Source organism: Cricetulus griseus, chromosome 4 (assembly GCF_003668045.3).
Source record: "Cricetulus griseus strain 17A/GY chromosome 4, alternate assembly CriGri-PICRH-1.0, whole genome shotgun sequence".
In the NCBI taxonomy this organism is placed as follows: Eukaryota; Metazoa; Chordata; class Mammalia; order Rodentia; family Cricetidae; genus Cricetulus; species Cricetulus griseus.
The window spans coordinates 217,624,463-217,640,150 of NC_048597.1; the positions used below are offsets into that span (position 1 = coordinate 217,624,463).

At 39.3% G+C, this 15,688-nt stretch overlaps 1 protein-coding gene across 2 annotated transcripts in view; it reads left to right on the plus strand.

Moving 5' to 3' along the window:
• Window positions 1-15,688, plus strand: part of Smarcc1 (SWI/SNF related, matrix associated, actin dependent regulator of chromatin subfamily c member 1) — a 109,432-nt gene that overhangs the window by 29,717 nt on the left and 64,027 nt on the right. For both annotated transcript variants that reach the window (XM_027414665.2, XM_027414664.2), the window contains exons 10-14: window positions 685-806; window positions 3,368-3,492; window positions 4,956-5,015; window positions 7,761-7,798; window positions 12,085-12,206. In XM_027414665.2, coding sequence (XP_027270466.1) covers window positions 685-806; window positions 3,368-3,492; window positions 4,956-5,015; window positions 7,761-7,798; window positions 12,085-12,206 — 467 coding nt within the window. The remainder of the gene's footprint in view (window positions 1-684; window positions 807-3,367; window positions 3,493-4,955; window positions 5,016-7,760; window positions 7,799-12,084; window positions 12,207-15,688) is intronic.

Sequence of the window (15,688 nt, forward strand, 5' to 3'; positions counted from 1 at the left end):
CTGTCCTGGAACTCACTCTGCAGAACAGGCTGACCTGGAACTCAGAGATTCACCTGTTTGCCTCTTTGTCCAGCTGATACTTTTGACAGGATCATTTGACTTTGCAATTTCTCTGTTCAGTAGCATATTTCATTTTTATTCGTAGTTACTGAAGTGTTTCTCCTGTCTGAGAGCACAGATGTCAAGCACTGATGGTTTGTTTTGCAGGGTTTGGTAATTCCTTTCTTGTAGTTTACTTTGAATATGTGTGGGATCATGATTAGCATATCAGTTTTGATATATTGTTTAGTGCAGTGACTCCCAATCTTCCTAATGCTGCAACCCTTTATATATCCTCATGTTCTGCTCCCCAACCATAAAATTATTTTTTGTTGGTATTTGGTAACTATAATTTGGTACTGTCATAAATCTTAATGTATATACATGTGTTTTCCTATGGTCTTAGGTAAGCCCTTGTGGATGGGTCATTAGACATCCTAATGGGTGGTCACCCACAGGTTGAGAACTCCTGGCCTTGTGGATAAGAAAGTGTCTTCATTGCTGGTTTTTGGTGCTTAATGTTGTGGCTTCATTTGCTCTGATCCAATAGCTTTGTTAGTGTATGAAAACTCACCATTGACATGGGTTTGTAGAAATAGGAATTGACAAAGTCGTCTGATACTTTTTTTCGTTACTTCTTCCTAGCCAGTCAGAAGTCCAGAAAGGAGAGATAGAAAAGCATCAGCTAATGCACGGAAGAGGAAACATTCCCCTTCCCCTCCTCCTCCCACACCCACGGAATCCCGAAAGAAGAGTGGGAAGAAAGGGTAAGATGTTTGTAGCATGTTTGGAAGTCAGTGATACTTTGAATGGATCTCTAGGTTTTATATTTATGTTGGATATTTTGCCAAAAAATAAATCTGTTGTCTTTTTGAAGTCTTTTGATAGTTTGTCTTTTTTATTATTACATTAAATGTTTTGGGGGTCTGGAGAAACCCTGTCTCAAAGACCCAAACCAAAAAATATATAAATATATATTCTGTTCATTGTTTGAGACAACTTGCTGGCGTCTGTTTTCCTTCTACAATGAGGTGGGTCCCAGGATGGATCTCGGGTTGTCAGGACTAGTGACTTTACAGATCATGTTGCCATCCTGATAGCTTTGGTCTGTGGTCCGTGTCCCTTTCCTCCCCACCCCCCACCCCATACACACACAGGGTTTCCCTGTGTAGCTTTGGAGGCTGTACTGGAACTCACTCTGTAGACCAGGCTGGCCTCAAATTTACAGAGATCCACCTGCCTCTGCCTCCCGAGTGCTGGGATTTAAGGCATTCACCACCACCACCTGGTTAGCCTGACGGTTTTTACAGGAATCTTATAGAAGTTTTATTATATATGAACACTTTAAGTGCAGTCTTTTCTCCTTGTAGGTAAGTACATACTGAAAAGGTAGCAAGTTAGGAGTTTTAGAAATCACATCTTGAGGCTGATTGGTGGTGGTGCGTGCCTTTAGTTGAAGCACTTGGGAGGCACAGCCAGCTAGATCTCTGAGTTCAAGGCTAGAGTGGTCTACAGAGTGGGTTCTAGGACAGCCAGAACTACACAGAGAAACCTTGTTTTGAAAAAAATGAGAAGAAAGGAAAAGAATGAGAAGCAGTCATGTTGTGATCCATGTGTGGTGCCACACGCAGACTTGTCTACAGAGCATGCTCTAGGGTAGCCTGTGCTATTCCCGAGACGCTGTAGGTATTCCCTTTAACCACCTCTTCCATTTGTGATTAAATTGACTGATAATCAGAACTTGTGTAACTGTTGAGCTGTTGGATATTCTGACAAACCTAACAGTATAAGTAACAGTCTTGTTTGAATGACAGTATGGGTTTTTTGTTTAGGACATTGCAATGTGTTTTTTTTTTAATTTTTTTTTAAAGTTAAATTTACTTTTTATTTTAGTTTTTTGAGAATGTTTTTTTCTGTGTAATCCTACCTGTCCTGGAACTTTGTAGACAAGGCTAGCCGTGAACTCAGGTCTACCTTTCTCTGTCTCCCAAGTGCTGGGATTATGGGTATACACCACCACCAGTGGCAATTTTGATTTCTATTGAATTAATTGCTGACAATATAAAATGGAACTTGAATGCTTTATACGATGCCTGGAGTTTATACTTCAAGTATAGATAATATCTGGTACTTCTGTCATTATAAATAGATATTTGATAATTTCAGACTTGCCTACTTTAACACACACACACACACACATTTTGTTGGTTGGCTTTTCAAGACAAAATGTCTCTGTGTCTCTGTGTAGCCTTGTTGACTGTCCTTGAACTCTGTGTAGACAAGGCTGCTCCTGAAATCAGCCCACCTCTGCCTCCCTAGTGCTGGGATTAAAGGCTTGTACCACCACCACCACTAAGCTTTGTTAAGTTTGTTTATTTTGAGGCAGGTTATTAGTCTTGTCTGTCTGGGATCTCACAGTGTAAACAGGCTGACTTCAAATTCAACAAACACCTACCTGCCTTTGCATGAAACAAACTAGAGTCCTTTGAGAAGAAGAAACCTCAATTAAGAAAATTAGCAGATATTCCTGTGGGCAGTCATCCTGAACTGATGATTGATGTGTGGGAGGGCTCATTTAGCTAGCTAGCTGGTAATCAGCACTTCTTAATGCTGTCTGTATCAGTTCCTGCCTCCAGGGTTTGCTTTCTTCCTGTTACGTATTTTCTTAATGCGTGCGTGTGTGTGTCTGTGTCTGCGCGCGCCTGCTTTCTTATTTTAATTCTCCAAGAATATTACTAGTTTTGCAAATGGTAACTTCAGAGAAAGAGCTCTGGCAGTTTTCATAAGGAGCATGATAGTTTTTAATACTCAGATGATATGTCATGAAAATACAGCTGTCCGTGTTTTATAACCCTTCTCATTTTATCATGTATAGGCTGAGAGAATGCTGTATTTCCTCCGCAGATTTTCTTTCAAATTCTAATATGAATATTTGGATGAATCCTGTTTTTTGTTTTTTTTTAAGACTTAGACTTTATTTATTTATTATTATGAATACGACATCCTGCCTCCATGTATGTCTGCATGCCAGAACAGGGCACCAGATCTCATTATGAGATGGTTGTGAGCCACCAGGTGGTTGCTGGGAATTGAACTCAGGACCTCTGGAAGAGCAGTCAGTGTTCTTAACCTTTGAGCCATTTCTCCAGCACCGAATCCTGTTTCTTAGTCACTTAGAATTTGGTGCTCATTTGATGTTACTTTAGTCAGGTATCTAATTTGTTTGATTATTCTTTTAAATGTAATTCTCCTATAAATACTAAATTTAGATAGAACCAGACATTATGCTAAAAGTGTATATAATTGACCTTTTTCTGCTCTGTTTCAGACAATCTAGTGTTTATGGGAAGCGTAGAAGTCAGAAAGAAGAAGACGAACAAGAAGATCTTACCAAGGACATGGAAGACCCAACCCCTGTTCCCAATATAGAAGAGGTGGTTCTCCCTAAGAACGGTTGGTGCGCTTCTGCATGCAATTGAGTGTTTGCTACCTTTTCACCCTAGAATGAGGGATGTCACTTTCTCATGTTACTTACGGGCCATGATAAATAGGTATGCATATATGTATGTGTGTATATATACATATATGTACATATATGTGTGTGTAACACACACACATACACACACATATATTGGTTTATTGAAAAAGATACAACAGGTACATAAATTAAAATTATTCTTTGTATAGTGGTGTCAATCTATAATCGAAGCCCTTTTAGAGGCTTATGCAGGAGGACCATGAAAAATTGAGGTTAGCCTGGTATTCATATTTGTTTTGAAAACTAAATAAGTAAAAAAAGAGCTGGGAGTAATAGTTCAGTGGGAGAGTACTTGTCTGGCACATATGACAATCTAAATTGAATTTCAGTCTCATACCTCGTTTTTGTTTTTTGTTTTTTCGAGACAGGGTTTCCCCGTGGGTCCTGGAACTAGCTTTTGTAGACCAGGCTGGTCTCCAACTCACAGAAATCCACCTGCCTCCGCCTCCCAAGGGCTGGGATTAAAGGTGTGCACCACCACTGCCCGGCTTTCCCCCCCCCCTCCTGTCTTTGTCTCCCCAGTGCTGGGATTAAAGGCATGTGCCACCACTGCCTGGCTACTTTTTAATTAATTAATTAATGTATTATTTTTATTATTTTTTTGAGGCAGTGCTTCTCTGTGTAGCCTTAGAGCTGTCTTGGAACTCACTCTGTAGACCAGGCTGACCCTGAATTCAGAGATCCACCTGCCTCTGCTTCCAGAGTACTGTGATTTAAAGGTGTGCCACTACCAATCTGTGGCTCCCAAAACCTTTTTTTTTTTTTTTTTTTTTTTTTTCTTTTTTTTTTTTGGTTCTTTGTCTGTGTCATAGTCCTGTAACTCGCCATGTAGACCAGGCTGGTCTTGAACTCATTGAGATCCGCCTGCCTCTGCCGCTCAAGTTCTGGGATTAAAGACATGTGCCACCAGTACACCAGCAAAATAACTTTTTAAAAGAGAAAATCAGTAATGTAAAATACATATCCTAATTTTTAATACACAAAACCTTTGTGATTAGAGCTGGAACATCTTGGATTGAGTTAACTTTTCTGCATTTGCAATTTGCTATTTGAGTGATTAATTATAGAATATGGTTGTAGTTTAGAGTCTTGGTGTTTTCATGAGAGTAGTGAACTACACAGGGGTTGCAGTGATATTTATATGTATCATGTTCTGCCATTCGTTTCTGATGTACTTACTTTATGTTAATGGCTGTTTTGTCTGCATATATGCCTACCACACAGGCCCCAGGAAGCAGGAAGAGGGTGTCAGATCCTTGGGATTGGTGTTACTCTAAGCTTCTTGCTTTGCTGTCTCTCCAGCTCCCCATCATATATTCTCAAAGTCAGTGTGTCTGATTCCTCTAACACATGATTCTGATGTCTTTTTTTCTTCTAGTGAACCCAAAGAAAGATAGTGAAAATACACCTGTTAAAGGAGGCACGGTGGCAGACCTAGGTAAAGATCTGTGTACAAATGTTTTCTTTCTTGAGTATGTTTGCTACGTAAACACTGCTTTCTCTACTGCATATCTTTACCTTCCTTGGTTTTGTTTACTGCCTTCTGTACTGTCACCCTATAACTACTGGCATCCATTGTTTGCATTCCCAGCGACCTGCAGCGGGCAGTGCATGGCATTTTCTCACAAACTAGAAAAAACTTGACAGTCTTTTATTTTCAGTTGGAAATAGTTATCTGAGTTTTAGAGAATAAATTGTTTTTTTGTTTTTTTTTTATTAAGATTTTATTTATTTATTATGTATACAGTTATCTGCATGCATGCATGCACACCAGAAGAGGGCACCAGATCTCATTACAGATGGTTGTGAACCACTGTGTAGTTGCTGTGAATTGAATTCAGGTCCTCTGGAAGAGCAGTCGGTGCTCTTAACCTAAGCCATCTCTCCAGCCTGAGAATAAATTCTAATTAAAGTTTGATTTGCCATGACCCTGCAGTGTTAGCATTGTATTGTTAGAGGTTCATGAATATTCACAATGTTTATCATTAGTTTGAGGCCAGCTTTGAACTACATAATGATTTTCAGGCCAGGCTGGGCTGTAGGTCCTTATCTCCCTCAACGGCGACAATGAGAAGGGTGTTTTTATGTTTGCAGCAGTTTGTGTGGTGTACATTGGGTGCTGTGGCTGAAGAGTTAGGTTCTAAGAATTTAAAATTGTTGTCCTCCTTGTCTTTGGCACTTTGTTTCTGCCTGAGCTCTAATATGAACCTCGGATGCCAAGGGCACTGTTATCTATCAAGTGTATTTTTTCACTTTTATTTATTTTTATGTTATATGTATGTATGCTTGCCTGAATATATGTCTGTGCATCACATGTACAGTGCTCTCAGATGCAGGGAGAGCCTGCTGTTTCCTCTGAGACTGGAGTTACCGACTGTTGTAAGCAGCCGTTTGATGGCTGTGAATGAGTGAGTCCTTTGATTGCTTTTAACTACTGAGCCATCTCCATCCCACAGGTGTGTTCATTTTTGTTTTCAGGGTTGTTTGGTGTTTTAGTTTCCTTATGCTTGGTCATATATATCTATTATTCTTTTTATCCTTGAGGTATTTGAGGAAAAAGTAACAAAAGACGGGTTTGTTTGCACACATAGAGAAGCATAGTGCATTTATTGAATATGAATTTATTCCTAATAAATATTGAATTTATTAGGAACCCTGAGAAGGGCGTTTCTCATCTGATGCATTGTTCCTGTCATGTGCCAAGACTGTCCTAGGTACGGAAATGTGTCAAAGAATAGAAAGCTTTTGTTTTGTTTGTTTTGTTTTGTGGGGTGAAGCCTGGTCCATGTTTATGTGAATAAGTACTCTACCTCTCAGCTTTGACCATTGCTGTAGCAGCCTGTTCAGTAATGCGTTGGGTTTCCTCATGTACAAAGGATTGTTCTTGTCTGTATTAATCACTTGTTAGAATTACCCTTTTTTTCAGTTGGTAGAAGGCTGCTGGTTTAAAACTGTTAACACATTTTTTTGTCTTTCGGGATGTTTTTTATACCATAATTACTCATCCTGAATCTTCTGTTATATTTTTGTAGATCAGTGATGTCCATTTCTGTACTGTGTAGCTGTCCTCTGGGTATTAGGCATATACTTAACTATTAAGCCTTTTGAGGTCTGTTTACTAATGAATTAAATATTGTATTGATTGGAATGTTAAAACTTACTCTTTGCTGATTTGAAGTGGAGCCAGAGTGTTTTGGTTGCCTCTTTCGTAAGTATTTTAATATTAAGTGGCATAGCCCCTGTTTTGATTGTATTCTGTGCTCATCATCAGTGATTTATGTGGTTGTGACAGTGTTAAATTTTTTTTTTTTTATGTACAGGGAATGTTTTAACTTCAGAGATGTGTGTGTTATTTTATTTTTATTTGTTTTTTTGTTTTGTTTTTTGAGTCAGGGTTTCTCTGTATTGCTTTGGAGCCTGTCCTGAACTCAACCTCCTGGTTTGGTTTAATATTTAAAAAACAAAAAAAAAAATTGCCTGTTCTTCATGGATGTTTTGACTGGGTGTATTGATAATGAACTGTATGTGTCCAGTTCCCATGGAGGTGAGAAAAGGGCATTGAATCCTCTGGATCTGGAGTTAATGGAGGGTTGTGAGCCATCATCTCAGAGCTGGAAAGTTAACCTAGGTCCTTTGCAGTAGTGGCAAATGTTCTTTACTGCCGAGCCATCTCTTCAGGTACCTAATTGCTTTTTCTTTTTTTTCCTTTTTGGTTTTTTCGAGACAGGGTTTCTCTGTGGCTTTGGAGCCTATCCTAGCACTTGCTCTGGAGACCAGGCTGGCCTCGAACTCAGAGAGATCTGGCTGCCTCTGCCTCCCCAGTGCTGGCATTAATGCCCGGCCACTCGCTAATACTTAATCCTCCTTTCCCCGAAATTAACAAAACCATCTGCACTACCCATCCTCAGGAGAGGATCTCATATGTGTCATTACAAGATCCCATTGTGATGCTATGTTATAGTAACTGGTAAAAATTAATTACCACGTGTTCATCTGTTGAAAAGTTGATATGATCTTCCACCTTCACACATTTGTGTAAAATGATCATTTACATAATGTGAATTTGTTTTAGTAATTATCTATTCTTAATTTTCTCTGTCCAGTATGATTTTATAGAATGTAAAGATTCCACATTACTTCAAGTAGCATTGAGTGATTATTAAAACGTGTTTTGATTTTGCAGATGAGCAGGATGAAGAAGCAGTTACAGCAGGAGGAAAGGTAAAAAGTTCATTTAGTCCTGAGCTGAGAGAATTTTCTGTTAGTCATGCACACTGAGCAGAAACAGAATTGTCTTATTTCCCGAAAACTCAACTGTATCTGAGAATATTCTTGAATTACTGATCCTCTGGCCTATCCCTCCTGACTGCTGACACTACCATGCCAGGTTCCTGTGGTAATGGGCATTGTCCCTGAGTGGCTGGTGTGCCTTAATGAACAAGCACCACCCAATCCCTAGTCTCTTCCTCTTCTTGTGACAGAGTCTCAAACTTTTTGCTCAGGCTGGCCTGATTTTTGCCTTAAGTGACTGTGCTGTCTTAGTCTCCTAAGTAGTTGAAATCAAATACATGTAGTATTAAACCTAGGTTTTTGTTTTTAAAGATATATCTTCCAACTATTGTCCAGCTGGCTTTGGCCTTGAACCTCATGGGTATCTTTAGGATTGCTGTCATTAGCTACACATCCAGTTAAATTTCCTTTTTAGTATTCCCTGATGATAGTTTTGTTTTGCAATGAAAAATTATTAAAAAGGAACTCAGTGTTTCTCAAGGGCACCCTCATACGGTGTAATTTTTTTTTTCAGATTTATTTATTTTCTAAACATGAGTGCTGTGTCTGATGTATGTCTTTACGCCAGAAGAGGGATCGGATCCAACTGTAGTTGCTTGTGAGCCACCATGTGGTTGCTGGGAATCGAACTCAGGACCTCTGGAAGAGCAGTCAGTGCTCTTAACCACTGAGCCATCTCTCCAGCCCCCAAGTTTTAATAGAGACATGCTCCTCTATTTACCATGTAGTAATCATAGTTGACTACAGTGTTGTTGGTGTACCTTTACCATGTCTTGCCTTGGTTTTCTCATTTAACATTCCAGGCTTTAACTTCATCTTCCTTCCTCCCTCCCTTCCTCCCTCCCTTCCTCCCTCCCTCCCTCCCTCCCTCCCTCCCTCTCCCTCCCTCCCTCCCTCCCTACTTGTCTTTTGTTTTGCAAGACAGGGTTTCTCTGTGTAACAGCCCTAGCTGTCCTGGAATTAGCTCTGTAGACCTCACAGAGATTTCCAATTTACAGATTTTGACTGGTCTCTTCCTTCAAAGTGCTGGGATTAAAGGTGTGGGCCATCACTGCCTGGCTTAATTTTATTTTTGTAAAGACTTTTTTTTTTGGTTTTTCGAGACATGGTTTCTCTGTAGCTTTGGAGCCTGTATTGGAACTCACTTGATAGACCAGGCAGGTCTTGAACTCACAGATTTGCTGGTCTCTGCTTCCTGAGTGCTGGGATTAAGCATGTACCACATCACTGCCCAGTTTGTGAAGACCTATTTTTTTATCCATGTGTATGTGTCTTTGTGAGTCTATGCCACATTGTGTGTGGTTGCCCATAGTGCTTTGGAATTCATTATGAGCCACCTGATGTAGGTGTTCACCAAGTTTAGGTCATTTACAGGCTGCCCCCCAAGATTTCTAATCACCCACTTTCCATTTACCAGTTCCGGTGTAGAGGCTTTTTTGTTCGTTTTTTTTGTTTTGTTTTGTTTTGTTTTGTTTTCCAAGAAAGGGTTTGTCTGTGTAACAGTCCTAGCTGTCCTGGAACTTACTCTGATCGCTGAGTGCTGTGATTATAAAGGCCAAGTCTACCATACCCAGCTGTAAATATTTGTTTGGTGATCTTTCTTTCTTTCTTTCTTTCTTTCTTTCTTTCTTTCTTTCTTTCTTTCTTTCTTTCTTGACACATACTAACCATTTTATTATAGGCCTGACAGAGTAGGGAGACGAAGAGAGAAGAGGAATAGGGGATATGCCTGACCCCTATGGCTGGTTGCTATAGAGAGGCAGAGAAATCGAGTAGTTCGGAGAAGAGCAGAGCGAAGAAGCAGCAGAGAGAGCGGGGATATTTCTTAATAGAAAAGAACTTCATAGGGTTAGAAGTTACACAGTTCGGAGCTGAAGAGAATGCTCACCTGGTAAATTACCCGGTACTTAGACATAAGGCCTGATTTTGGATCTCCAGCTCCCACAGTAGTACCCAGTGAGGATGCAGCATTGGGTGTTTCTTCCAGTGCTGGGAAGTTGAGTCCAAGCTTATTGGTCAGCCAACATAATCAAATCAGGGCACTCCAGGTTCATTAAAAGACCCTCTCTTAAACTTGACAGTGATAGAGCAGGTTTCTGTTACATACACATAAACTTGACAGTGATAGAGCAGGACACTGTTCCATACATACCGCACACTTCCATGTGAACACTTAGTTCATACAGAAGCACAATTACAGGTTGATCATTTTCCCAGAACTTACTATGTAGTGCAGAGTATTCTCAAACTCAAATTTCCCTTGCCTCTGCGGTAGACTTTCTCCATCCTGTTCCCACTGGATAGGTTTTGTCTCTACCCACTGGGTCTCGCCGCTGCTTAATGAAATAACCACTCTGAAACTTACTATACATTACTGTTGTTTAGCCAATGGCTCAGGCTTCTTGACTTGCTCTCTTTTAATTATTGAATCATTTTTATTAATCTGTGTGTTTCCATATGGCCTTGTCTTACCTCTGATGACTGATCCCCTTGACTCCCTGAGTCTGTGTTTGGAATTCCCACCTAGCTTAATTCTGCCTGCCCATTGTTGGCAGAAACAGCTTTATTAACCACTAATAGAAAATTATTCACAGCATATAGAAGGACATCCCCTGGTTATTCTGCCTCCTAAGTCATAGGATTAAAAGTGTGTGCAATTGGAGGCTTTAATATATTTTCTAAATGTTGATCTATCATTGGATTGTGAGGCATGCTAAGATGTCTCAGCTAATAAAAGCAATTGCTGTATAGTCTTCTGAACCCATTTAAAGGTAGAAGGAGACAACCAGCTTTCATTACCTCTGTCCTTGACACACCTTCCATTCCAAATAATAAGAAAAAAAAATGATGTACAAAATACCCAAAAAAGAAAGCAGCAATTCAGAGGGACTTAAGAAGATGTCAATGTCATTTTTAATGTATAAGCTGTGATCCGGTTTTGCTCTGAGATATCAGTAAAAGTCTGTGGTAGATCTGACCAAGTAGGATTGGAACAGGGTCTCACTGTGTAATAAACACAGGCTGTGTGTGTGGTGTGTGTGTGTATGCAATTGTGAGAGGAAAAAGTTGGGGGAGTTGGTCTCTCTTTGCACCGTGTCAGGCCTGGGGATGGTAGCCCCTAGTTGTCTTTGAACTCACTGCAAAAGCAAGGCTGGAATCAAGCTCCTGTACAGAGATCCTCCTGACTCTGTCTCCCAAATGCTGGGATTAAAGGTGTGTGCTACCACACTCAGCAAAAAACTAGTTTTAAGTGGCTCGGTCATAGCCCCTTTAGCTCCACTTTGTGGATTTGTGTTATGCTTATAACTTACTACTCTGTTCTTCTTTTTCTACAGAAATATTAAGTAGGTGCTATTTTAACTCTTAGATCATTTTCAGGGATGAATGAGTTAATGTGTATAGGGATATTTTGGTAGGTTCTCATGTTTAGTATTTGGAGTAGAAGCAGTCTTATCATTATGCTTTTTTAGTATTTTTACCACTTTTGTAAAATTGTGTGAATAAAAAGAAGCTATTGTGAAGGGCTTCAGAGACAACACAGCTGTTAAGGACATTTGATTCCCACCACCACATGGTGGCATTCTAAACTGTCTGTACCTTTAGGAAACTGATGCCCTCTTTTGTAGTCTCTAGACACTGCAAGAAAGTGTTACACAGACATACATTTGGGCACATGCTTAAACTAATAGTTTTAAAAATTAGTAAACTCTCTTTTGTTTTGTTTCTTTCTTTCTTTTTTTTTTTATTTTCCCCTTGAGATGGTTTCTCTGTATTTCTTTGGAGCTGTCCTGGAACTTGCTCTGTAAACCAGGCTGGCCTCGAACTTGCAGAGATCTGCCTGCCTCTGCCTCCCAAGTGCTGGGATTCAAGGTGTGCACCACCAACCCCTGGCGCAAAAAAATTAATCAGTTCTTGTGAAAAAAGAAATTGATATATGTGTTAGTTCTTGTTTATGAAACATCGTTTCTTTTATTTGATAATTAATCTCATTATTAGATAATTTAAATGTTCTGTTATTTGGGTAAAGGAAAAGTAAAGCTTGGTGTGAATCTACTGCTTTTATCCCTTAAAAAAGCTAAGAAATATCTGTGCCTGAGATTTGCTTTCCTGGTCCTTCAAATTGGATCTAGTATCTTCATTGCGTTTGACCTAATATCACATGTGTGATTTGTCTGTAGTCTTCTCTCTGAACTAACTTCACTTTCAATTTTTTATAGGAAGATGAAGATCCTAGCAAAGGTGATCCCAGTCGTTCAGTTGACACAGGTGAAGACAATGTGACAGAACAGACCAATCACATCATTATTCCCAGCTATGCATCTTGGTTTGATTATAACTGGTAGGTAGGCTTTTTCCATCTCAAGTGTGGGAACACTCATTTTAAAACTGGATTGTGTTGTCATGTCCACTTCATGTAGTCACCATCAATGAAGAAGATGGGCAGTCATTTTTTGAACACATTGTCAACGTTGTGTTCTCTTGTGTGTTTCCTCTTTTCCCTGTGTAGTGGTTCTCAAGCTGTGACATGTGACCCCTTTGGGGGTTACAAATCAGATATCCTGGATAGCAGTTATTTACCTTGCAGTTCATAACAGTAGCAAAATTACAATTATGAAGTACCAATAAAATAATTTTTTGTTTGGGGGTCACCACATCAGGGACTTTATTAAAGAGTAACGGCATTAGGGAGGTGAAACAGCTATGCTACAGGGCCTTGTTTTTTAGCCCACACTGGCCTTACTTTCTCAATTTCTAGGTTGGATCTTACTGTCTCTCTTGCCTTAGCCTGTGTTTTGAAACAATTATCTTATAATTGTTTACAAACAATTTAGGAAAAAAGTTGTTTAAATACAAAGTTTCAAAAAAATATTTTCAAGTTTTTTTTTTTTTTTTTTTTTTTTTTAAATTGTGTCCCTGCCTCTGTGAGGTGGTATGTACATACAAAGAGGGCTTTGGCTCTCCTGTAGCTAGAGTTACATGTGATTGTAAGCCACCTCATATTTGTGTTGAGAACTGAACTCTGTTGTTCTTAATGGTTGACACATCTATCTCTCCAGCCCCACTGTGTAAAGTTTCAAGCTTTAGACAATTTATTGTTAGCTGTAAATGTTGCATAATTGACACTTTGATCAGTATAAACTACATGATTTAAAAATATTAAATATATAACTCCCAAAAGTAAAGTTTGGTGTGACTCTACCAGCTTTCTATCCAGTAACTATTTTATGAGACTGAAGTGCTGACAGCTGGAACAAGATGTCAGCAACAACTTCTTGAAATGAAAACAATTCACCCAGCATGTTTGTATAATGCATGTAAAGTATTGCATGAAGAAGGTTGTGAAAGCCGGGCCATGGTGGTGCACGCCTTTAGTCCCAGCACTCGGGAGGCAGAGGCAGACGGATCTTTGTGAGTTCGAGACCATCCTGGTCTACAGGAGCTAGATCCAGGACAGCCTCCAAAGCCACAAAGAAACCCTGTCTTGGGGAAAAAAAAAAAAAAAAAGGTTGTTTATCAGCATCTGTGGTTTATGCCCACCATGGCATGTCTGATCATGCTTGTAGAAAACTAGTGTCCTACAGTGTTCTGTTGTTGATTGCTCCTCACGCTGTCACTTCCAGGCTGTTTCTTTGTTTTTTTAGTTTTTTTATTTTTATTTTTTAAAGATTTATTTATTATGTGTACAGTGTTCTGTCTGCATGTATGCCTGCAGGCCCGAAGAGGGCACCAGATCTCGTCATATGGTTCCTGGGAATTGAACTCGAGACCCCTGGAAGAGCCATCAATGCTCTTGACCTCTGAGCCATCTCTCCAGCCCTGTTTTTTTATTTTTAAATAAAAATATGCAAGCATAGACTTCCAAATAAATGTTACTGTTTAGGTAACTTCCTGTGATCATACACTGATCTCAAATGATCTTCCTGCCATAGTCTTTGCTTAGATGGTTAATAGAGATACAGTCACATCTCTGATTTATAGGTGAGATTGGTGCAGTTTACATGAAGGTCTTAGTGTTCAGATTTGATAGAACAACTCAGTTTCTGATCTGCCTATCCTGTCCTTGGCTATTCTTTGTATATAATAATAGATGTGCATTTCTCAACCTAAACAGTTAACAATCTTTACTCATTTTTGATGAAGAACATTACTCACATGATTAACAAATATAAAATGTGGCTGGGCAGTGGTGTGGTGGCGCATGCCTTTAATCCCAGCCCTGGGGTGGGGAGGGGAGACAGGTGGATCTCTGTGAGTTTGAGGCCAACCTGGTCTACAGAGTAAGTTTCAGGATATCCAGAGCTACACAGAGAAGCCCTGTCTCCGGGGAAAAACATTTGTTTGTCAAATAAAGAAATGTAAGTTATCGTAGAACTGAGCTACCTGTACCAATTGCTAGTTGAAAAAGAGTAGTAGTCTTTTTTTCAAGTGAAACTTGAAAAGTACATGTGCATTATGATTTTTTTCTTGAAATTGTTCTTGTAGAAGTTTTCTGGTAGTTCACTGTTTTCACAATACCCTCAAATTCATTCTAAGGGTTAGATGACCAAAGTGTAGTTTTAGGAGTTGGTGTCCCGTAGTATCTGCAGGGGATTGTTTCTGTGGGCCACTGCTAAAAATGACATTCTTACATTCTTATCATAGTATTTGCATATAACCTTTTTACATTTCCCAATATTCTGCTAGTTACTTTTGTCATCACTGTGCTAAGATACCTAAAAGAAGAATTCAAGGTAGCCAAGATTGATTTAATATCTGGACTATTTATACCATCAATAGCAGTATAAATGCTTGTAAATAATGGCTACAATTGTATTCTTAGAAAGTAAAGAGGAAAGATGTCTGTATGTATGGTGCAGACACAGTTACTTTCACATGGTGCTGTGGGTGGAACCATGTTACTCTCTTGATAGCATTACTTTCTTTCACTGACCTTTTGCCCCATTGTTTCTTAAAGACTTACTTATTCATATGTATATGGTGTGCTGCCTGCATGTATGCCTGCACACTAGAAGAGGGCACCAGATCTCAATACAGATAGTTGTGAGCCACCACGTGGTTGCTGAGAATTGAACTCGGGACCTCTGGAAGAGGAGCCAGTGCCCTTAACCTTGGACCTATCTCTTCAGCCCCTTATTTATTTATTTATTTATTTATTATTTGCTCGTTCATTTGTGCACTTGTTTGTTTTCTGTTTGTGTGCCTGCTGAAGCATGAAAGTAGAGGTCAGGACAACTTGCTGGAATTTTTTTCTCCTGCATCAGTATATGTTTAGATGATTGAAGGCATATTTGGTGGCAAGATCCTTTGTCACTGAGACGTCTCTGTGGACAGCCACCATATGACATCGTAAATGTAGATGAAGAAAATGGAAGGACCAATCAGCTTTGTTCACAGATCATTGATATGTTCTGTCACATATAACTAATACTTAACATGATTTCTCTCTGGAAAGCCTTCTTTGGGACTCAGATGTCATCACACATAACACACACACAAACACACACATCTATAGCAGAAATCTGGATATACAGTTGATTCAAATAGAGTTTGCTAAGCCTGATCATTTTTTCTTGGGCTCTACAGTACTTCCAACCTAAAGAATGTTTTTAAATTATTGAATTTATTTATATATAGTTACTTAATAAGATCTGATAATCCCTGAGAGATATTTTAGTTCATCACAGTTTCTGAGGGCTAGAAGAAGACAAACTGGTGTTTAGGAATTTCAATAACTATTATAAATTCCAACTCTTGACTGACTACATTGTGTGACCATACTTAGTATTCTGATCTTTGTTAGCCACTTTCCTTAGAAATCTT